The 23,468-nt window shown below is 45.7% G+C and overlaps 3 protein-coding genes across 8 annotated transcripts in view; 1 reads left to right on the top strand and 2 right to left on the bottom strand.

The window, feature by feature from the left end:
• Positions 1-3,588: 3,588 nt before the first annotated feature.
• wdr91 (WD repeat domain 91) lies at positions 3,589-14,969 on the bottom strand. 2 transcript variants are annotated; one of them, XM_062412814.1, is made up of 18 exons: positions 14,828-14,969; positions 14,068-14,204; positions 13,813-13,992; positions 12,662-12,868; positions 12,503-12,586; positions 12,293-12,402; positions 10,481-10,652; positions 9,504-9,674; positions 8,899-9,086; positions 8,761-8,815; positions 8,575-8,670; positions 8,189-8,283; positions 5,328-5,481; positions 5,106-5,214; positions 4,631-4,743; positions 4,439-4,546; positions 4,271-4,360; positions 3,589-3,883 (listed from the first exon to the last, which is right to left on the bottom strand). In XM_062412814.1, exons 2-18 carry the CDS (start codon positions 14,188-14,190, stop codon positions 3,719-3,721), a joined length of 2,220 nt encoding a protein of 739 aa, XP_062268798.1. In that variant the 5' UTR covers positions 14,191-14,204; positions 14,828-14,969; the 3' UTR covers positions 3,589-3,718. The 2 variants fall into 2 exon arrangements, with proteins under 2 accessions (XP_062268798.1, XP_062268799.1); XM_062412815.1 differs by having other exon boundaries at positions 9,600-9,674.
• Positions 14,970-15,360: 391 nt separating this feature from the next.
• Positions 15,361-22,780, bottom strand: c19h18orf54 (chromosome 19 C18orf54 homolog). 5 transcript variants are annotated; one of them, XM_062412811.1, is made up of 15 exons: positions 20,553-22,780; positions 20,014-20,149; positions 19,552-19,708; positions 19,287-19,454; positions 18,820-18,958; positions 18,666-18,717; positions 18,381-18,558; positions 18,136-18,218; positions 17,721-17,817; positions 17,515-17,601; positions 17,023-17,083; positions 16,890-16,941; positions 16,580-16,747; positions 16,281-16,330; positions 15,361-15,958 (listed from the first exon to the last, which is right to left on the bottom strand). In XM_062412811.1, coding segments are annotated over exons 1-15 (1,587 nt in total). In that variant the 5' UTR covers positions 20,555-22,780; the 3' UTR covers positions 15,361-15,801. The 5 variants fall into 5 exon arrangements, 2 of the variants coding, with proteins under 2 accessions (XP_062268795.1, XP_062268794.1); XM_062412810.1 differs by lacking the exon at positions 20,553-22,780 and having other exon boundaries at positions 20,014-20,546; XR_009924727.1 differs by lacking the exon at positions 20,553-22,780 and having other exon boundaries at positions 15,869-15,958; positions 16,421-16,784; positions 20,014-20,546.
• A 127-nt stretch (positions 22,781-22,907) lies between these two features.
• mbd2 (methyl-CpG binding domain protein 2) overlaps positions 22,908-23,468 on the top strand; it is a 12,924-nt gene continuing 12,363 nt past the window's right edge. Inside the window, exon 1 of the mRNA XM_062412812.1 lies at positions 22,908-23,390. Coding sequence (XP_062268796.1) covers positions 23,281-23,390 — 110 coding nt within the window. The 5' untranslated portion in view covers positions 22,908-23,280. The remainder of the gene's footprint in view (positions 23,391-23,468) is intronic.

Raw genomic sequence — 23,468 nt, 5'->3', positions numbered from 1 at the left:
TGAAGAGCATTACACAGTAACAAGTCCAGGATACACTGGGAAATACACAGCACTGATATGTAACCGTGATACATACGCGAGTCATCATGATCCTGTGAAACAAACTGCAGTGAGTCTTCACAGCTCTGAGGCTCAGTCCCTGGAGCTTCTTCCTGCTCTTTAATAACGTGGTGAGCTCGCCCTTGGAGACAGCTACAGACTGAGGAGGGAGGGATCAAGGTCAGATTGAAGAGCAGGAAAGAGGGGGAAGGAAGAAAGGCCAAACTTTGGGTGAGTTTGTACATGAGCACATGATGCGTCACTGTAACGTAAAAGAAATGATACGAGTTCAAAGAGAAAGTTTGAACTCCCCATGGAACACAATGTGTTCTTGTGACAAAACATTCACTCAACCGCTTTGACCGATTGAATTTAAAGAGGTTTCTGTTACAGTCTGAATCCTGTTTAGATAGTTGTGTCCATGTTTCCTCTCAGCTGTGTGTGTTCAGTGAAGAAGATAAAAGGAGAAATTTGGATCAATACGGGTTTAAAAGATTATTTCTTTCTGCTCTTTAATGCAGTTGATCTTTCAACCACATCGCAGGTCTTCATTCTTTTTCTTTACAACACACAATTTTACAAAGGTTTGAGCCGAGGTCAAACTCCTGTAGAGTTTTAGCCTCTCAGACACATCAAATATGTTTATATTAAACTTCTAGACTATGAAATGTCCGAATATCTTTGTCTTCAAATCTCTGGTTTTAGACCAACAGTCCAAAACATATCCACTTCATTCTCATTCATATAACTTAAAGCAGCGATGGACAAAACTCCTAAAACACACAGACACTTTGCTGGTTTTAAACTATAATGGAGAGAAGGCGAGTGTACAAGATAATGTGACGTGTTGATGAGATGGAGTTTGAATCTTCTGCTGACGTAGCGCGGCAGCAGGAAACCTATCAATTTAATCTGTAGTTTAAATGAAGACCAAGAAAAGAAAACAGAGCAGCATCTGAACTCTGGGTATATTGACTGTCTCTGAATACTACAGCTCCCACAAGCCTCATCGGCCACTGTCCAGCTGCAGCCTGTGACATCAGAGCTGCAAAGCTTTCTGATCGGACGTTTTGATTTGCAATGCACATTGGGACATTCTATTAACGACTTTCTCTTCATCAGTAAAAGAAAAGTCAACAGGAGGAGATGGTGAGTGGTGGGTGAAACCAGTGGAACCAGTGTGCAGCTGTGGTTCAGTTCAGTGGGACGACTCAGAGTCAACACACTGAGAGACGTCTTACATGAGACATCAGAGACCGACAGAGTGAAGCATGTATGGCTACAGGGGGCGCTGTGGCTCAGTAACTGATACATCACGTTGCTTTAAGTTAAAAAGTTCTGTCTGGACACGTGTCAGTAGATCAGCAGCAGAGATGAAGAGTGTCTCCTCTTCATCGTCCACTGAGGCTGCTCAGATCCCTGGTCTGGTGCTATAGGAACAAGCTTTCACCATAAAACCCTTGTAACAACAATTCTTGGTGCTCTGACATTCTGAGGAAGAAAAAAATAATTATGATCCATTTTCAGATCACTACTTTCTGAGTCCTTCATATTCAAACACTTTCTTTCTCCAGGACTCTGTGGATCTACTTCTTTCCCTTGTCCTCTTCCTGCTGTTCTTCCTCTTCTTCCTCCTCCTCCTCCTCTTCCTCCTCGTTCTCATCCTGCTGTTCTTCCTCCTCTTCTTCCTGTTTCCTCTTCCTCTTCTTCTTCTCCTCCCTGCCTCCTTCATTACCTCCTGTCAACTCTTTCTTGCTGCTGTTTTCTCCTCTGTCCTGCTGTTCATCAGCAGGGGACTCATCCTCTTCTTCATCAGTCACCACCTGAGAAACACACACATGTTACACTTTGACACTGAAAATACACTTTACACTCACAGGTTTTACACCTGGTCCACCTTCACAATAACAGTAGTGGTTGTTTATTCTAAAGGTCAGGGTCGGTGTGTGTTCAGGTGTGTGTCCCACAGTGTGTCTCCTTGTACCCCTGTGTGTGTCCCCCTGTGTGTCTCCAGGAGTGTGTCTGTGTCCCCCTGTGTGTTTCCCACTGTGTGTCCGTGTCCCCCTGTGTGTCCCTCCAGGTGTGTGTCCGTGTCCCCCTGTGTGTCTCCCGCTGTGTACCTGCTTCACACGGTTCCTCCTCCGGTTGGGGACCCGGGCCTTCACCCTCCGGGACAGCGCCAGCAGCTTGTTGTGTCTCAGCCTCTTCTTCTCCTTCTCCTCCTCCTCTCTCCGCTTCTCCTCCACATGGTCGGAGTCGGACTCGTCCTGCCGCTGCAGCCTGCTCCTCTTCCTGGGCTGCACCGTTCTCTTCTGCTGGCTCCTGTCCTCCTTCTTCTTCTTCTCCTCCTCCCCGGGGCTGGAGGACGAGGAGCTGTCGTCGCCTCCCAGGAACGAGCGCTTCCTGCGGGTCACGGAGCGGCTGTGGTCGCTGGAGCTCGCCCCGGACTCGCTCCGGCCCTGCTCGCTGTCCTCCTCCGGGGAGCTCTGGAAGTCGGACTCGGATCCGGAGGAGCCGGAGGAGGAGGAGGCGGAGGAGAAGGAGCCTTCGTCACTGTCGTCCAGGATGGAGGCGGGCAGGCCGATCTGACGCTTCTTCGACGCGTCCACTTTGGTTTTCCGCATCGACGCGAACATTTTCCGCTTGTACAAACTCTCCATGTCTGCACGCGGGACCGGAGACCGGAGACCGGGGACATGTGAGAGGAACCGGGAGGAAACAGGCTCCCGGAGCCGCTAGCAGCTAACAGCTAGCAGCTAGCGCCCCGACGTCCCTGCGGAGACACGTCACAAACACGACGGGACACCGGATGCTCCTGCGGCGCGTTTATATCAGAACGGATTAAATGACAGGTTCTGTTCGTCAGAGGAAAATAAAGATTTTTAAGATTTAAGAGTTTTTTTACCTCCTGTTACCAAAACTGTTTATTATGGCTCCTGACTCCTCTTCTTCTTCACTGCAAAGCATCACTGCGTGTGTTCTTACAGCGCCCCCTGCGGCGGAGGCGAGACACTGCACCACAGTACTGACTGGTATAAAGATAAAAACATCTGAATGAAAGTAAAATAAGAGGAAGACATAAGAGTCATGAGAACAGATGTGAACCTGCACATCAGACTCAGACTTTGAAAGCTGTCATTGAATTAGTGAAACCAGTGAGCATGATGTGAAGGAACAAGAGGTGAGTAAACAAATGAAGAACGGTTGAATTAGCTCAGTCTGAAACCAAACAGGACTTTCATAGTGAACGATGATTTATGATACAGATCAACAGTCTTAAGTTGCTTCTCATCCGTGCATCTCTTTCCAATCAACAGGAAAAGGTGTTAGAGCTTCTTTTATCTCATATATTTGTATTTACAGAGCATGAAGGGTTATTTCCAGCAGTAAACAGTGACTCATGCAGAGCAGCTGGTGGATCATTGAGCTGCTGAACATGTTCATGATGTTTCCTTCAGGAGCTGGAGATACAGGAGGAGGAACATTGATCCATCAGGTGACCCGGCTCTGCTGAGTGAGGAAGCAGCTGAGAAAGAAACACAGCAGCACTCGGATGGAACTAAACTTTAATATTCATATGAGATTACAACAAGTTGTTGAGTTTTCACTGCTTCTGTCACATCGCTCAGATGATGACATGTTTATGAGATTCTCCGTCTGATGACCTCTGACCCCTCAGTCAGGACTTCTGTGCCAGGAGTGTGCTCAGTTTGATCTTTCCGTCCATGGACGCCGTCAGGCAGGTGCCGCAGTCCACCGCAGAGCACCAATCCACTGTGACCACCGGCGCCTTGTGTCCGCCCAGCGCCAGCACGCTGTCCAGAGCCGGCTCCCCATTGGTCAGCTGGATGGGAGTCACAAAATATATGAATACAAATATCTGTTAACTACTCAACTAGGGTTGAATAAAAATTATAGAAAAAATGAAGTACTCTAAGAATTAAATGCACTAAAATTAAACAAACATTTAATAACTATGAGTATATATCACAAAAAATTACAATATCATTAATCAGCTGATTTCCACTACTACTGATAACTTAAAGAATAACATGAAAAATACTTCAGTTATGTCCTGATTTAAAAATAGTGAAGAAATAAAATTATTCAGTACAAATAACAATCCTTAAAATAAAACACATAAACATAAAAATGACCAAACATTAATGATAAGTTGAACCACAGCTTCTGGGTCTGGATCCTGATGATGAGGAGGATGAAGGTTATTTACTCTGTTGATGAGTCCTCCAGAGCTGGAACACATCAGGACGTGTTGTCCTTCAGAGTCGAAGGCGAAGAGTCGACCTCGAGGAACCTGAACCTGAAGATGTTGTTTACAGATTCAGATATGAATGAGTTATGTGGTGGAAGTCAGCTGTTCCATGGTGAGGCTGGGTACCTGTTTGTATCCGCTGTATCCCGACAGGACGAAGGGTCCGGTGGCGTCCTGAGGGACCACCTGCTCCGACTGCCTCTCCCCACAGCGATGGATGTTCCACTGGATGAACTGAACACACCAACACACACACCGCATGCTTTCGGAATCTGTTGACATCCACGCAGATGAATTTTCATGAAAATAAAAACCCACCTTTCCGTCTTGTCCGATGCTGAAGACGGTGTTTTCATCGTAGCTGAACTCCACGCTGTACACCTCCCCGTCGTGAGCGCTCCAGCTCATCGCGCTCTCGTAGCGCTGCATGTCTGCGTCAACAGAGAATTCAGAGCTGAGTGTCCACGTTCATCAGTGAGACACGTAGAACCACAGCATGTAGAACACCTGGGCCAGAGCCCAGCCGACAAACATCAGCCCATGTGAAAACTTTTATTTAATTAAATTGTTATTTTTCTTTGTTGTGTTGGAGCCATTTATAGATTTTCTCCGGTGTGCTTCAGGAGATTCACTATAGATGAAGGAACTAGATTTTGGTGTCAGGTGTCGGATGGAGGTAGAGCAGAGAGTGGTTGAGGTGAAAGGTCGCTCTCTCCACGACCTCCACACTGAGTGGGAGGGATTCTGTCCAGTGTTTAAATGACAACTGACGAGGAACTGACGAGGAACTGACCGAACAGCCGGATGACTCCGTCGGCCGCTCCGGTCACCAGCAGGTTCCCGTTGTGGTTGAAGGCCGTGCAGTTAATAGCAACTGGTTCAGGTTCTAATGAGAACCGGAGCTGTGGTGCGTATTGAATAGAGATCCAATCAGAACAACAGTCCCAGTCAACACAAACACAACTATGAGCTGAACTAACCTGTCAGTGAGTAACTGAACCAGCTGGTTAATTACCTGCTGCTTGACGGTCTTGGTGTCCCAGAGCAGCAGCTGTCCAGACACCGGGGGAGCAAGTCGAGGACCCGCCTCCCCCCCCCCCGACGGGCCGAGCGCCGCGGCCGAACACACGAAGGACGAGCCGCTGGGACTGCAGGCTAAAGACAAGATGCTGCCACACAGAGACGAGTTGTGTTAACCTCATTAACACACACAGAGTCAAACCACACACAGAGACGAGTTGTGTTAACCTCGTTAACACACACAGAGTCAAACCACACACAGAGACGAGTTGTGTTAACCTCGCTAACACACACAGAGTCAAACCACACACAGAGACGAGTTGTGTTAACCTCATTAACACACACAGAGTCAAACCACACACAGAGACGAGTTGTGTTAACCTCATTAACACACACAGAGTCAAACTACACACAGAGACGAGTTGTGTTAACCTCGCTAACACACACAGAGTCAAACTACACACAGAGACGAGTTGTGTTAACCTCATTAACACACACAGAGTCAAACTACACACAGAGACGAGTTGTGTTAACCTCGCTAACACACACAGAGTCAAACTACACACAGAGACGAGTTGTGTTAACCTCGCCAACACACACAGAGTCAAACTACACACAGAGACGAGTTGTGTTAACCTCACTAACACACACAGAGTCAAACTACACACAGAGACGAGTTGTGTTAACCTCACTAACACACACAGAGTCAAACCACACACAGAGACGAGTTGTGTTAACCTCGCCAACACACACAGAGTCAAACTACACACAGAGACGAGTTGTGTTAACCTCATTAACACACACAGAGTCAAACTACACACAGAGACGAGTTGTGTTAACCTCGCTAACACACACAGAGTCAAACTACACACAGAGACGAGTTGTGTTAACCTCGCCAACACACACAGAGTCAAACCACACACAGAGACGAGTTGTGTTAACCTCATTAACACACACAGAGTCAAACCACACACAGAGACGAGTTGTGTTAACCTCGCCAACACACACAGAGTCAAACCACACACAGAGACGAGTTGTGTTAACCTCGCCAACACACACAGAGTCAAACCACACACAGAGACGAGTTGTGTTAACCTCGCCAACACACACAGAGTCAAACCACACACAGAGACGAGTTGTGTTAACCTCGCTAACACACACAGAGTCAAACCACACACAGAGACGAGTTGTGTTAACCTCGCTAACACACACAGTCAAACTACACACAGAGACGAGTTGTGTTAACCTCGCCAACACACACAGAGTCAAACTACACACAGAGACGAGTTGTGTTAACCTCGTTAACACACACAGAGTCAAACTACACACAGAGACAAGTTGTGTTAACCTCGCTAACACACACAGAGTCAAACCACACACAGAGACAAGTTGTGTTAACCTCGCTAACACACACAGAGTCAAACTACACACAGAGACGAGTTGTGTTAACCTCGCTAACACACACAGAGTCAAACCACACACAGAGACGAGTTGTGTTAACCTCGCTAACACACACAGAGTCAAACCACACACAGAGACGAGTTGTGTTAACCTCGCTAACACACACAGAGTCAAACCACACACAGAGACGAGTTGTGTTAACCTCGCTAACACACACAGAGTCAAACCACACACAGAGACGAGTTGTGTTAACCTCACTAACACACACAGAGTCAAACTACACACAGAGACGAGTTGTGTTAACCTCATTAACACACACAGAGTCAAACCACACACAGAGACGAGTTGTGTTAACCTCGCTAACACACACAGTCAAACTACACACAGAGACGAGTTGTGTTAACCTCATTTACACACACAGAGTCAAACTACACACAGAGACGAGTTGTGTTAACCTCGTTAACAGACACAGTCAAACTACACACAGAGACAAGTTGTGTTAACCTCGCTAACACACACAGAGTCAAACTACACACAGAGACGAGTTGTGTTAACCTCATTAACACACACAGTCAAACTACACACAGAGACGAGTTGTGTTAACCTCGTTAACAGACACAGTCAAACTACACACAGAGACAAGTTGTGTTAACCTCGCTAACACACACAGAGTCAAACCACACACAGAGACGAGTTGTGTTAACCTCATTAACACACACAGAATCAAACCACACACAGAGACGAGTTGTGTTAACCTCATTAACACACACAGTCAAACTACACACAGAGACGAGTTGTGTTAACCTCATTAACACACACAGAGTCAAACTACACACAGAGACGAGTTGTGTTAACCTCGCCAACACACACAGAGTCAAACCACACACAGAGACGAGTTGTGTTAACCTCGCTAACACACACAGAGTCAAACCACACACAGAGACGAGTTGTGTTAACCTCACTAACACACACAGAGTCAAACTACACACAGAGACGAGTTGTGTTAACCTCATTAACACACACAGAGTCAAACCACACACAGAGACGAGTTGTGTTAACCTCGCTAACACACACAGTCAAACTACACACAGAGACGAGTTGTGTTAACCTCGTTAACAGACACAGTCAAACTACACACAGAGACGAGTTGTGTTAACCTCGTTAACACACACACAGTCAAACTACACACAGAGACGAGTTGTGTTAACCTCGTTAACACACACAGAGTCAAACTACACACAGAGACGAGTTGTGTTAACCTCGCTAACACACACAGAGTCAAACTACACACAGAGACGAGTTGTGTTAACCTCGCTAACACACACAGAGTCAAACTACACACAGAGACGAGTTGTGTTAACCTCGCTAACACACACACAGTCAAACTACACACAGAGACAAGTTGTGTTAACCTCGTTACTGATGAAGAGTCAAACTACACACGTCACAACGTACCGGGGGTGAGTTTCATCGATGTTCATCTCATACAGATTCTTCTTGGCGTCTGTATCGTAAAGACGCACGGTGCCGACACCGCTGCCCAGCAGCAACTGAACACACACACACACACACACACACAGAGACACACACATAAACACATAGTTTATTGGAATCATCATTAAAATCTGCTTAGTTGTATAATATATTTGTATATTTTCAAGTTATAGAATATATCTTTATCCATTGGCTGTTTTTCTTTTCTGTTTCTCTTCACAAACACATAAAACCAGCAGACGTGTTTCCTGTTTTCAGAATAAAGACGGATTTCCTAGAACAGAATAGATTTGATTGATGATATCAGGTTATTCTTTTATTGTGAAGGTGCAGCCGGCTGCTCGTACCAGTCTGTCGGGTTTGGTCGCCCACTCCAGAGACAGAAGAGGAGACTTGGACATGATGGTGGCTTTAGTCTGTATGATGGGGTTGAATGACCACACCTGAGGAAGAGGAGGAGGAAGACGACGGGTTGGTCATGTGTTTTCAGTTTGTTAATAGAAGAATCGTCTCTGTTCATACAGATCAATCACCTTGATGACTCCATCTACATCCAAACTGGCAACTCGCCGCCCAGAGCAGTCGACTCTGGAAAACAGGAGGAAGGAAAGAGAAGAAGATGAGGTTCGGTTCTGGACCTTCAGAGCGATGAGCAGGTAACTGAAGCAGACCTGCAGTGCATGATGGATGAGTGGTGTTCTCCATATTCCTCCTGGCTGAGTTTGATGAAAGGCTGTTCTGCTGACACACCTCCTCCCTCTGCTCCTCCTCCGCTCCTGCTGTGAGAGGAGGAGGCGGAGTCAGGGGGCTCGATGGCGGTCTCAGCAGGAGACTCCACCTCTGCAGCCTCTCCCTCTCTCTGAGGACGACACATGAAATGATGCAGTTAGTGAAGATGATTTCCATGAGGCGTCTGCAGGACTCAGTTCTGTTAAGAGGTTGACACCAAAACCTCTGAAGCATCCAGTTGACCTGGTGAAGGTCACAGACTGAAACACTCCTGGACTTTTCTTTACTTTCTTAAGAAATTTGATGTGTCTCAACATTTCCACTGATTTCAGAATCCATTTATAATTTTTTCTTGATGAACATAATGAATAATGTGAAGCTACCAAGCAGAGCCATCACAGCTCTGGTGGTCTGCAGAGCCGGGGGCAGGAGGTGGGGGGGTGCAGGGTACGTGGTGGAGCCCTGCGGGGGGGACACGTCTATGTGTCGGCTACGGGGGGGCTCGACCCAGAGGCCTGAACGGGGCTGGATCAGAGGAGAACTCTACCTGCGGTGGTTTGGAGAAAAGCTCCTTCCTCTGTTTCTCATGCTCCTGGATTCTCTTGTGTCTGAATTGTGTCGTCTGGTTTGTCTGTGGACTCACAGCGTCATCACCCGGCGCCGGGCTGCTGTCGGGCTTCACCTCCCTGGTCACCATCGTGTCTTTGGTCTTCGCAGGCTGAAAACGTTGATATGAGAGAGAGAAGATGTTCTCAGGTCAGAAGAGGACTTTCATCATGGCTGCCAGAATAAACAAAGACTGTAGATGGACGACATCTCTAAAGAGATTCACACTTTTAACTTGTCCTGTGTCAAGTTGAAGCCTCACATATGCAGGATGCAAAACACACATGAACAGAAGGGGGAGTACGTGACCTCGAGTATGTTTTATTTATAGAATATGAATCTGGATGTTTGAGTTCTGCGGTGCGCCCTCTAGTGGAATACTCAGTAACATGTGTAGGACACAACAAGTACGTGAATCTGGTCGTTAACACAAACTTGTGACTAAACTGTAAATATATCTCAATCCTAAAAGAAAAGCCGGATCGCCCCCTGGTGCCTGGCTGAAGTATATATTATAAACCCCCCCCTCCTCCATGTTAGCAGATGGGACGATAAATGAATGTTTGTAAAGATTGTTTCTGTCATTTCAGGTTGTTCTTCTCTCACTGATGTTTGTTCAGGTGTTTCTGATCAGTTTGGTTTTATTTAGATTTTTGATGATATGAAAACAGGCTGACACGTGATAATTGACAGCTGACACTGACTCCTGATTGGTTGAGAGCAGGTATCGACAGGAACCTTCCCTTTAGTCCATATCTCAGATACTTTGGCTTCATTTTAAGAGGGAGGAAGTGAACATGCGTCGTCCATCTTTATCTAGTCATTGAAAAAGACCCATCCTGACAGAGTGCTGCCCCCTGCAGGAATCTGAACAGACATTGCAGCGGTACAGCCTCTGAGGATAAAGGGAAGCTTCACCTGATTGGCTGGCGGGTCCTTCCTGCTCAGGGCCGCCTGGCTTGGTGAAGAGCCAGCAGCGGCCTGCAGGGGTCTCCCCCCCGTGCGTCGGCTCTGTGGCAGGATTGTAGAGAAGAAGTTTCTGGAAGGAGTGGTTGTCGTTCCGACGGCTCGCTGGCTCGATACCAAGTCCCTGAGAGGACGGAAGAAGAGAGAGGATTTAATCATCAGACTCCGGAAGGAAAGAAATTCTAACTTTATCACATAATTTCAACTCATCCATAAAACATCCAGATGTGCTCAGACCCGACGAGCAGCTGTCGTCAGAACCGGGATTCAGAGGAGAACCAGTGGTTAACGTGTAACTTACCTCAGACGTGTGGATCTGACACGCATGTGATCAGCTGGTCCTGTTTTAAATGTATTAAGGAATGTGAAGTAAAAGACGAACCAGAGGAAGAACCATCGTGACTGAGATCAGCTGACGTCTCGTTTCTTCTTCTGATGGAACAGAAGCTGCAGCTCAGTTTAATGTCTTCAGTGAGTTCTGCCCGATACAAAGCTACGAGTAGTTTCAAGGATTTCTTCTATATATATATATATATATTACCAGGAATCTATATGTTGTTAACAGTTACATTTTGTTGACCAAAAGGTTTCGTTGCTTGTGCAAAAGAAAACATTTTGTTAAATCCATGTGGGTCTTTGAAGAACAGTTTGTGTTCGTCACCATTAGGTCAGTGAATATTACATCAGATGCTACGTCGATGACACCAAACTCTACACGTGTTCCTGTAAACAATCACAAAATTAATTTTTCACCTCAACTTCAGTTAAATAAATAACTCATTTTTTATTTGAACCCTTCCTACATTGAATGCCAAACATCTGTAAGTTTTATTTAACATTTAAGTATTAATTTTAGATTGAAGTACATCAGTCTAAAGTCAGCGAGTGAAACCCGTTTAAAAATATTGAAAAAACGAATCGTACTGACAAGAATTGTCAGGTGAACTGTTTATTTGGCAACAACAACTGCATCCGAGCAAACAGTGTAAACAACACAAATATCCAACCATTAACAATAAGTTAGTTCAAATATCTTGAAATATGTATTTTCTATATGAACAAACACATAAGCAGGTTTGTCTGCCTTCAATAAAATTCTTGTCAAAGTGCTTCAGGGGCAAATGTCTGAGATTTGTGATTGACAGCTTGTTAAAACAGTAATGATAAAAAATAATGATAAAACCTCTTTCTTCTTCCGTCATCATGATCTCATGTCTCTGTCAGCAGGTATGTTACTTTAACATTCCTCTCTTAAAGTACGCATCTGGTTTCACACGAAGCCTCGGAACTTAAACTCAACACTTCGACTTCTGATCTAAAAACTCAGACGTCAAATCGACCTTCAGACTTTCATCACGACCTTGAACGTCGCTGCTCCATCAACACAAGCAACCCTTCAGAATAAAATACCAGTAAAACAAAGGTCAGTCAGTCGATGCAGTGAAGTAAGTGTCCTGTGACAGAAGCTAAATCCCACACATGAAACTGACTTTAGATCAGATTAAAGATGGCTGCCATCTGCTACTCCCAACACTCACTATCAGTTTTCATTTTTCACGTTACTTTATTTTACTCCGTTAGGTTCGAAGCATGGCAGCCATCTTGGATGCACAGAGGCAGTAAGAACATGTGACCAAAACATCGACTCCTCGTCCAATAAATAACTTGGTTGGAGACTTCGTCTTGTCATGTGACATAAAACAGAGTGGCAGCCATCTTAGTTGTAGTCAGTCATCAGTAAAGACAGAGATGTTAATGTCTCACAGCTCAGTGTCTCCCAGTCGGTCCATGTTCTGGACGTACGCCGGCAGTTTGTGGTGAAGCATCTGGTCTCCGTCCCTCTGGTCCCGGCTCTCCGTCTGCAGAGCGAACAGCTGGACGAGACACGGCGAGAAAACGTTACTCCACCAGCACCAACCACACAGATCACTACCAACAACAAGTGGTGGGTTCACATCCCACTCCTCTTCTCACCAGCTGCCGGAGCTGCTCGTTCTCCTCCGTCACACTCGCCATCTTCTGGACTTCGGAGTCAAAGCTCAGCAGAACCGGCTGAGGTGGAAACAGTCAAAGAACCAAAACACAGAGGATCATCTTCACCGTGAAATCTACACACATGATCTGAAGGATATGAAGACACTGGAACAGGACGGACAGGAAGTTGTGAAGAGACACCAAGAAGGTGTCGGACCACTGGCGGGAGAAGTACGGAGAGAAGGCGGGGTTCTGCTCAGGGGCGGGGATAAACGGCAGGATGAACCAATCCCTCCACTCGGCCTGACCCTGCAGCTCCATGGACTGCTTCTGGAAAAACTCCTGAGTCCTCTCCAGGTTTCCTTTCTAGAGGGACGAGAGGACGGAGGAATGTTGGCACCACTGTTCTGATTCACAAAGAACAGTTCAACTGCTTTCAGAACTGAAACACATGTTCCTGACGTGTTTCTCACATGTTCCTGACGTGTTTGTCACATGTTCCTGACATGTTCCTGACGTGTTTCTCACATGTTCCTGACGTGCTCCTCACATGTTCCTGACATGTTTCTCACATGTTCATGACATGTTCCTCACATGTTCCTGACGTGTTTCTCACATGTTCATGACATGTTCTTGACATGTCCCTGACGTGTTTCTCACATGTTCCTGACGTGTTCCTCACATGTTCCTGACGTGTTCATGACGTGTTCTTGACATGTTCCTGACGTGTTTCTCACATGTTCCTGACGTGTTCATGAAGTGTTCTTGACATGTTCCTGACGTGTTTCTCACATGTTCATGACATGTTCTTGACATGTCCCTGACGTGTTTCTCACATGTTCCTGACGTGTTCCTCACATGTTCCTGACGTGTTCATGACGTGTTCTTGACATGTTCCTGACGTGTTTCTCACATGTTCCTGACGTGTTCATGAAGTGTTCTTGACATGTTCCTGACGTGTTTCTCACATGTTCCTGACGTGTTCATGACGTGTTCTTGACATGTTCCTGACGTGTTTCTCACATGTTCATGACATGTTCATGACGTGTTCTTGACATGTTCCTGACGTGTTTCTCACATGTTCCTGACATGTTCCTGACGTGTTTCTCACATGTTCCTGACGTGTTTCTGACATGTTTGAACAAACATTTGATGCACAAATCTGGGATTCGTCAATATGTTCGTACTCTACGAACTTATTTAGAACTTCCTCAGATCACGTGGCCGGCTGCTGCTTCACAGACACTGACTCTACTGTCCAGAGCTGATGTGTGGAAGCAGCTGTGGCTGGTCTCTCTGCAGGATGTTACCTGGATGGTGTTGATGACGTAGTATCTGTACAGGCTGGTCCTCAGCTTGTTGACGGTGGACCTGTAGACGTCTTCCAGTCTGCAGAACAGACGCCTGTCCAGGTAGAGCCAGTACTCCTTCAGACCAAACAGGTCGAAGCTCTGGATGAACTGCTGCAGCTGGTCGATGATCTTGTCCACCTGCAGAAGAAGAACATGTCAGATTAAAGCGTGATCTTCTTTGATTGAATGCTCGCTGGCCTCCCTCACTCGTACCCTGAAGCCTTTCTCCTTGTCGGCTTTGATGTCACTGTCCAGGTGCTTCATGGTGCTGGTGAAGCCTCGGTAGATCAGATACTCCCTCACGTGTTCGTCTGTCCTCTCCACGGCTGAGCCCATGGTGACCTCTGACCCTGCAGACCATCAGTGATGACAACATTACCTCTTTACACAGGTAGAGAAACAAGCAGGTGATCCATCCCATAATGCCTTGAGGCAGCCACATTTAACAAACAGAACTTTGCTGTGGAGCTGAACGTGAAACAAACAACAAACACAGATAAACATGTCAACACTTATATCTTCTTTTTGTGTTGTGTTGACTTCTTATCGTGTGATTTGTTCACCTTGTTATAATAATTGCTACTGAACTAAAGTATTGTTATTAATATAAACACAGAACAGAGTGTTTCTATTGGATGATCGTGATCATTAGTCAGAGATACATGTCAAATATCTGAATCCAATAATAAACATCTTCTTTTACATTAAACACACATGTTATCAACACACAGACATAGCAAACAACTGTTCTGAGGTTTCATCACAGCAACGACTGTTTTCACTGGAGATTTGGAAACTACATTCAAATTAAAATGTTATTATCTTCAAACTAAACTCATGTAAAAATCAACCAAGCTACATGACGTCACATGAAAGAGCTGAAGTCGAACAGTTTCTTTCAAACATTGAAACACGTTCGTCACGTTTCACTTCCGGACTTCACGTTTCCACCGGAGCCTTGAACCGCACGTACCTCGTGGATCCGGATCGAGTCCCGTTGATTCGAGTGGAAACTAAAAGCTTCAGGTTATTTTTAATCTAGTTTCAGATTCTCGATCATTTTCTGAAGCAAAGACTCAAACAACAAAGAGGAAATTCTCTTCCTGTAGTTGGATCATGTGACGATCATGTGACGGATCATGTGACGTGCAGCTGAAACTAACAGCGACCCTCTCGGACAAAGACCGTCAGTACAACAACTTTATTAAAACAGAAGGACTATTTAAACAATTATCTAAAAAATGACTCGACAGTTTATCTATCCTGGGTTGTATGGCTGTCAGTGCTGTCAGTGCTGTCAGTGCTCTGAGCTCCAGACTGAGCCGTCTTCAGTCTGGTTCCAGATCTTTTTCTTTAGCCGGAGGCAGCGAGATAGTTCTCAGGCAAACAGGCACTTTCTGATGCTCGATTCTGATTGGCTTGAGCGGTGTTTTTTTTGTTTATTAAAAGATTGTCATCCAAGGACACATAGATTTTGATAAGCAGTGATTAGAAACATCTAAAATACAAATTTTAATAATAATTACTAATTTTATTGTCACATTTTCCTTACAGTATCCGTGAGGTTGTGACCCCCACCATGTGCACAAAGTGGTGGGGGGGTGTCAACACACAGTTGGAGCACAAGCAGGAGCCGTTAGTGTGAGCGAGGGTTGAGAGCAGAACCATAACAATCTGAATGTGAAGAAAGATAAATAATCCAATCTCAATGATTCTGTGAAAAACAAGCAGATTTCCCAAAGTTCAGACTTTAATGAAAAACGAGATGAGACCATGTTTCCAACTTTCACAGCTTCCTTCACGTGAACACTTCTCGTCACTTCCACACTTTTCATTGGCTCCTCATCGGGTCTGGTTCAGTCTCAGTTCTGGGTTTCGATGCACGGCACCTTCTCATCTCAATCATTCATCCAGAGTTCATCCAGATTCTTCCTGGACAGTGAGAAACTAACGTGAGCTTTGGGAGAGTTTCAGCTGCGTACAGATGAGTCCGTCAGCAGATGAGGAAGAGTAGCGTCCTTCATCTTCATCCCTCTCCTCCTCTCTGTTCATCTCCCTGGGTTCCTCCACCAGGAGCTTCAGACGACTCAGGTGATGCAGAGCTCTGAGGACGGAGACAGAATCCACGACATGTTTGTGATTAGTTCGACTTTAATTAGCTACGATCACGACTGCTAATGACACCGTCACCACAAGATGGCAGCGTTCATATCTGAGCTATATTTTTATTCTATTGTCTTTTTATATTTCTTTATTCTTTTGCCTGCTGCTGTAACAAGATCAAAAAGTTTGATCTTATCTTAGTTCAGCTTCATGTCTGAAGAAGCAGAGTCGGCACTTCCATCTTTTTTCACAGTCAATGGTATCGATCATCTCTCAGTCGTCCTGGTGTTAATTCAATGTGTGACGTGTTCAGGGTCATTTACCTGTGTAGTGATGGTCCACCAGAAACACTCTCCAGCCCCTCTTCAGTCGTCTGTAACACAAACACAATCTGAGTCACTGTGGGAATCAACAGAGTGTGTGTGTCACAGCTGAACAACACAGCAGCAGGTTGTCTGCACACCTCCTCCAGAGAAGCTCCTGGAGGGTTCAGTGCAGATCTGAGATCAGCCACAGGGAGGTGGTCTCCTCACAGCTGGATGTGGACAGTCCTGAGGTGCGTTCAGGAACTGAAATGAATCCTATTTGTTGTCTGTTTGCTCTGAAACACGAGATTTTCCACCTGCGTCCCTGGAGCCTGCAGCCTGTCAGGGTGTGTTTGAGCTTCTGATGCTTCTTCTTCATGTCGCTGAAGCTTGGTCTCCACCGCCTGCAGTCTGAACAGCATCTGTTTCAGAGCCTCCACTGGACCGGGCTGCTTCCAGATACCATGGAGACCGCTGCTCAACGTCTGGGAGAGACAGCAGACAGATGTGGGCGGTGTGATCCTGGATCAGTCAGCAGATCATTTGGACTCGTGTCCATACACTGAAGTCAAATCTGTCATATAATGAAAGTAAGTGAGGAGGCAGCAGTGAAACAGAAAAACGTACCTCAGCTCCTCTGTCACTCAGAGCCTCTGTGCTGCCCCCTGCTGCTGGGTCCCTGCAGGTTCAACACAACGATCATCAGTGTGTCCAGGTCTTATGAATCAGAACTAACAATATGATGGTAAATAAATCTTACAGAGTTAATGATGGACAGCGTGAGGATGAACTGAGCAGCTCCTCAGTGTTCACTGGACTAACTAGGGAACAAAAACAGTTATTCAATAAGAAAATATCCAATGAAAGATTTATCGCTTTGCCCAAAATAATCTGTCGATTGAAAATTAAGAGTCATCAATGAGAAGGCGAGCGACTGGCAGGTATTAACCCTCTCTATGAGTCTTCCCTCACGAGGGACCACATTCTGTGGACTTCTCCTTGAGTTAGAAATTGACAGGAGCTCGGTCTTTTCAGCATTAAGCCCTTTCAGGCCGGACAAGGTGTAACAAGCACTTTGTGTGAAGTGTTGAACCACCACAGCAGCTCATCAGCTTCCAAATGGAGACCAAACGTATTAATATAAAAAGAAGAGGCCCCAGCACCGAGCCATAAGATCAGCCCACGTGCCTTTCTGCTGTTGTGAGCTTTCAATGCTTTATCACACAACACTCATTGAAACAATTCACCTCACCTGCAGGTTTGTCTGCTCCGTCACGGCTCTGACACAGAGAGTTCAACACATGATCGGCCTTCTGGATCAAACACTCGATCCTGTTGTCTGAAAAGAAGATAAGAACACGCAGCTGAACCACATAGAACATGTGGAATATTGTCGGCCCTAATGAGTTGTGTAACACATGGTGTAGAAACTCAATCGATCATTCAGTGACATGTTACCTCTGAACATCATGTGAGGGTCCATGATGTCAGAGCTTTTCCTCTCTGCAGCGAGCAGTGAAATCTGATCAGCTAACTGGAGCCTCAGATCTCCAACCTGTCGACACACACACCCACAACACACACACCCACACAAACAATTATCACTAAAGCAATTACATATACTGTTGTATGCAGAATCAGCATCATCAGACTTCTGAAGAGAAGCAAATTCAGACTCTGCAGCAAACTGAAAATTAGCTTTTCCTCAAATGTTAACTTCCTGCTGGCCTGATGTTCAAATTCAAAACAACTTTATTTGTCCCCGGAAGGTAATTCAACGATGTCGACAACTGAGCCAGCGCCATCCACTGATGACGACTGTCACATGAGGTTGAAGGTTCCAGTGGACCTTAGAGAAGACTCTTTCTCTGACCTGTGAACGTGTCTGGTCGAGATCATCTTCCTCGAGCTCTGCTACCCAGGATGGAGCTCTGGTTCTCACAGCTGCAGGAAAACCTGGAAGAAGAAAACACACGTCCTCTAATACCTCAACGTTCTCTCAGCCTGAGAGCACGCTCAGTTACATGATGGCAGATTTACTACAGATAATTCTAATTCAAACTCATTTCCAGTCTGAGCTCGCTTGGGGTGTGAAATGTTTTAATGAGAATGTTTTACTGTATTTGTCCCACAGCTGTGGCTGCGACTCGCTGCAGCCCTGGACCCATGCTGGGTAGTTCAGGTCAGGGGTGCTGCTGGTTCCAGAGGGCTCGCAGTCAGCCCTGCTTCTGCTGAACCAGTGAGGAGGACCTGAGGAAGGCTCTGTGACCTCTGACCCTGCTGCTCTGTGTGTGGACTGACAGACGGATACAGACAGAGGGAATACTGACACTCAGTTAGAGCACCACACAAGACTCAGATCCTAAGAGACATGTGAAGTATAGTCACATTAAAGCTGCTCACAGGGAAATCGTTGTCATGTGTTTTGAACATGGCTGCTCCTCTTCCTCTGCACCTGGTGAAGAGGAGAAGGTAATGAAATGATGAAGAACAATCACAGCACAGAGATCAGTCAGGACACACTTCAATGATACACACAAGTGGCAGCTGCATCCACCTGGAGATCCTGGTCAGTTGAGGGTGGTGGTGGTTCAGCTGGGGGTTGGTGAAGCTGCCGCTGACCCCAGCACAGTTTCTAGGTCCTGAACTGGAGGAGGAGCAGTGGAGCTGTGAGGCTCCAGACTGAGACACGAGGCCTGGAGCAACACACCAGACGTCACAGGAACCAAGAGACAAGGCTGTTAGTGTTTAATCTACCAAAATGTATATTCTGTCAAACCAGGCATCATTCAGTCCATGTCTGACATACATCACAAAGTTGTGTGTTTTATGTGACAATAAGGTGCGTTTAAAGACACAGATTAGGAGGAAAGTGCAGTGATAACTTTTAAGATCTTGGATACAGACTGGGGGGATGCATTTATAAACTTGGAAGTTCATGGCAGAGGAGTGGTGAGATGTTTTCAGACTGGAGGAGCTTTGAGGTGCCAGAGGAACACAGAGGTGTACGATGTGTTCAAGGACCTTGGATAAAGGCAGACGTATGAGTGACAGGCATCGTTCCATCGTTAGGGATTGACAGCAGCTCGTCTGTCGTCATGGAGAGTCGGTCTCTGTTAGCACCGTGATGAAGGGAGGAGACGGGAAGGTTCAGGAAGTCCAGCTCTCTCTCAGTCAAGCTCTCCCTGAGAACTATGGGTAAAAGCAAACAACATAAGAAGGATACCAAAGAAAACTTTAACTGATAGAGAAAGACCTGAAAATTGACATCGTCTGAATCGTGACCTACCATCTTTGTTTCTGAGTGTGCTGACTCTGGGTCTGCTCGGCGTGGACAGGAGACTACGAGGCAGGACGAGTCCTCCTGCTGGAAACCTGCAGTTCTGACAACTACCCTCAAAGTCTGCGATGTAGGCGTCCAGCGCCGCAGAGGCCGAGTCGTAGTCCTGCAAAATCCACCAATGAAAGAACATTAATGAAATAGATCTAGTAAGACCAGAACCATAAAACCTCATCTCTGTGGGAAGTTCAGTCTGAGGCCACTGGACGGGTTTAACGTGCAGCATTAAAATCATGAAGAAAATAAATCCATTAACAATCTCTCATTGAACTTCTAGAAGTTCAATTCTACATTGGTTCATAAAGAGCACCATGATTGTTTGCTAGATAAATTAAATGGCTGACAAACAAGAAGGCTCCATCACTGCGCGAGAGAATAAGCCTGAGTAGAAACAGTAGAATCTGAGTGAACCTTGTTTCTGTATCTGATGCTGCTGCTGTGTTCAGGAGGCAGGAGGCTGCTCCTCAGACGACCGGTGTTGGACATCAGGGAGGTCACCGTCGACTCCGGAGACAGAACCTCACCCACCAGGCTGCGACTGTCCATCCTGGAAACACAAAACCACAACAGTGAGCGGAGTGTGAGGCCTTCATCACCAAATCTAAACATAGATCACAGACACTAACCAGTGAAACACTTAACTGTCACAATACATCCACGTGTGTTGACGAGTATTTCAGAAGAAGAAAACTCAAATCAATGTGGAATTAAAGTGATTTAAAAGTTACCTGAAGTTAACTTGGTAGGTTAGCTTTAGCCTAGCCAGCGGCTAAACAACCAAACCAGAGTTAAACAAACGTGTTCAGTGATTAGTGCGTGTTAAGTTAGCTTGGAGCTAATAGCGTGTTTATAACGTCTGTAATAACGCGATGTTTTCAGGACTCAAATTAGCATCCTACACTCAATGCTAACTGTTAGCGGCTAACACCAGGCTGCAGGTCGACACTTACATGTCTAATGTTCACTGAGAAGATGAGTATCCCGGAGAAACCCGAGTTAAACCGAGTTAAACCGAGTTAAACCGGGTTAAACACGCATCGGCTCCGTTACAGTGAAACAAACAACACGCTCAAAATAAGTTCGGTTCCATTCTTCTTCTTTTGATTTGTTGGAGGTTTGAAAACAAGCTCCTTGGCATCAGCGCCACCTACAGGACTGGAGTGTGGAGACCAGCCTGCATCCTCCTGTTATCAGCCTCCTGCCGAGCTGCTCCTCCTGTGATGAGGATTCTATAGTTAGAACTCAATCCGCTGGGTTAGGGTTAGGGTTAACCCTAACTCTAGAATCCGCTTGGGGACAAACCCTAACCCAGGTCCACTGCTGTTGATCTATAAAGTCCGGATTGAGTCCTGTTCGTCCTGAGACAGGTAATGACTCGTCAGTTCTGTTTCTGCAGCCTCCTTCTATACCTACATGTTTTTGTATATTATAAAGATGTCTGTGTCGTTGGGTCCCAGTATTCTTGACACACGTTTTTCATTTGTCTCTTTGTGATGCTTGACCCTCAGCCCAACTTAGTGAATTCTCATGTCTACTGGTTGATATTTAAGTGGCTGCTAGGACAGTGTGTCACATCTTCATGTCTGTCTCCTCCTTCATGGACAGGAGCCCAAATGAAGCAAAGAGATCCTTATAGTGAAGTGTTTATATTGAAGGGTGGAGATCTTGTCTGTGTCATTTTATTGCTGTCTGACGCTATTAGTGCAATGTTTACACTGCAATGCCATTAAAAAGAAGCTTGTCTCATATTAACTTATCTCATCAAGTTTCAAGAGTTTATTGTCATGTGCACACCAATAACATTTAGCAGTCGCTGGTCATGAAATGCTCTCACAGGCTCTACAAGCAAAAAAAATATTAATTGAAATAAATGTAGCATAGAATATCAAAAAATATAATAGTGCAAATATGGTAAGGTGCAGAGTTAAAGGAATTATGACAGATTGGAGGAAACTGTCTCTGGTGGTGCTGGCCCGGATGCTGCGGCAGCGTCGGCCAGACGGCAGCAGGCACAAGGGTTAGGGTTTATTCGGATATCCATCTCCTCTCCTCTCCTCTCCTCTCCTCTCCTCTCCTCTCCTCTCCTCTCCTCTCCTCTCCTCTCCTCTCCTCTCCTCTCCAAGTGAATTCTTTCTCTTCTCATTCTGCTTCTCATGTGCTCTTAACGGGTGCAGAAAATAATTTGGTTTGTACTTGTACTTGTTTTTTATTTATGAATTGTTTTTATTAAGAAGTGAGGAACACCAGGAGCGCTCCCTGGTGGCTGGCTGCTTTATAGGTCAAAAACCCTCCTCCATGTTTGCAGGTGAGATATGGAATAAGTCCTGTGATGTTGTCCGGTTGATGTTGTTTACTTGTGATGTATAATATTAGACGGGTTGTGACAGCTGGGTCGTATATCCTGTGTCAGTTATTTCTCAGAACCCAATGAAACCTGACGACAGACATCGTGAGGCAACGACCGATTGTTGTTCATCCTTCTTCATGAGGCTGGAGGCCCTTTAACCCAGAGTCTGTGACGTCACTACTGAACACAGAGATGTGAGGGGCAGAAAGAGGGATCACTCTGCTTCAAAGTTCAGGCACCATAACGATTGGATACACATGGTTTTCCCATACAAGGACTAATATAAAAATAAATGTAAATCAATAAAAGGGTTGAATCTATTGAACAATTAACTGATCTCTGCCCTAACCCAGCTACAACACTGTGCAAGGAGCTCGTGCTTTGGTGCCTTCACACCAACCCTGTGTCTGTCAGGCTGAGGGCTTGAGGAGCATCTCAGCTGAACTGCTGATGATGCATTTCTGGATCAATCTTCAGGCTCTGAAGAAAAAATCATAGGTTCTTCTTACATGTTTGGAAAGAAAGATAAATCTCTCAATCCCAACATCAAAGGGAAAGAAATATATATCCCTCAATCTTCTTCACTCTCTGAATGGAAGATGTCAAAGTTAATGGATTATTTTTATCGGTCTCAATCAATCAATCAATCAAATTCTATTTGTATAGCCCATATTCACAAATCACAATTTGTCTCTTAGTCTTTAACATGGTGAGACATCCTCTGCTCTTAACCCTCAGCAAGAGTCAGGACAAACTACTAAAAATCCTTTTAACAGGTACAAATACATAGAAACCTCAGACGGCAGAAGTGCAATAGATGCCAAGTGTGTATATATATATATATATATATATATATATATATATATATATATATATATATACATATTTAGCAGTCTATCAAGTATCAACATCTCTCGGCTCCCGTAATTTTTTATATTTTTCTGAACTACAACTGAGTGATACATCTTCAGTAGGAAACCATCTCTGAGAGGGCGCGCACAGGCGTGTGTGTTTGTGTGCGTGTGTGTGTGTGTGTGTGTGAGTGTGTGACGTCACAGCCTGCCGTTGGTCGAGCTCAGTTCGGATCAGTTCGGATCAGCCGTTGTTTCCTCCGGAGATAAACGGATCTTAACCCGCTTCGTCCCGGTTCTGACCCGGCGAACTTTTAACCCGAGACAAGTGTCAGGAAGCTCCGGCGGAGGGAGGGAGCGGAGCCGCTGTTCTGTCAACGTAACGTCCGCAACGTTCCGGCTGCTCCGGCGGCTGGTCACCGTCTGTCCGGAGCTGCTCCCGCGGGGATCGGACACCGAGGCCGAGGGTCGATCGTTCCGATGGAGAGGAAGAGGACGGACTGTCCCGCTCTGCCGCCCGGCTGGAAGAAGGAGGAAGTGACCAGGAAGTCCGGGCTGAGTGCCGGGAAGAGCGACGTCTACTACTACAGGTACTCATCGATCATCAGTCGATCATCAGTCGATCATCAGTCGATCATCAGTCATCTGGAGTTTTTTATTGGTTCCCC

The sequence above is a fragment of the Platichthys flesus genome, chromosome 19 (assembly GCF_949316205.1).
Source record: "Platichthys flesus chromosome 19, fPlaFle2.1, whole genome shotgun sequence".
NCBI lineage: Eukaryota > Metazoa > Chordata > Actinopteri > Pleuronectiformes > Pleuronectidae > Platichthys > Platichthys flesus.
This window is presented reverse-complemented; position numbering and strand designations above follow the sequence as displayed.

Bases quoted from the DNA above. Each gene is read 5' to 3' on its own strand.
- c19h18orf54 (XM_062412810.1), bottom strand. From the start codon at position 20,211: ATGTTTAGATTTGGTGATGAAGGCCTCACACTCCGCTCACTGTTGTGG. The intron at 17,818-18,135 runs GTCAGAGAAAGA...GTGTGTCGACAG, and splicing joins TCGACCAGACACGTTCACAG to GTTGGAGATCTGAGGCTCCA. The intron at 17,602-17,720 runs GTAACATGTCAC...TCTTCTTTTCAG, and splicing joins CCCTCACATGATGTTCAGAG to ACAACAGGATCGAGTGTTTG.
- wdr91 (XM_062412814.1), bottom strand. From the start codon at position 14,190: ATGGGCTCAGCCGTGGAGAGGACAGACGAACACGTGAGGGAGTATCTG. The intron at 10,653-12,292 runs GTGAGACATTAA...CCGTCCTCTCAG, and splicing joins CGACTGGGAGACACTGAGCT to GGACTTGGTATCGAGCCAGC. The intron at 4,547-4,630 runs GTGGGTTTTTAT...TGGTGTGTTCAG, and splicing joins GCATCGGACAAGACGGAAAG to TTCATCCAGTGGAACATCCA.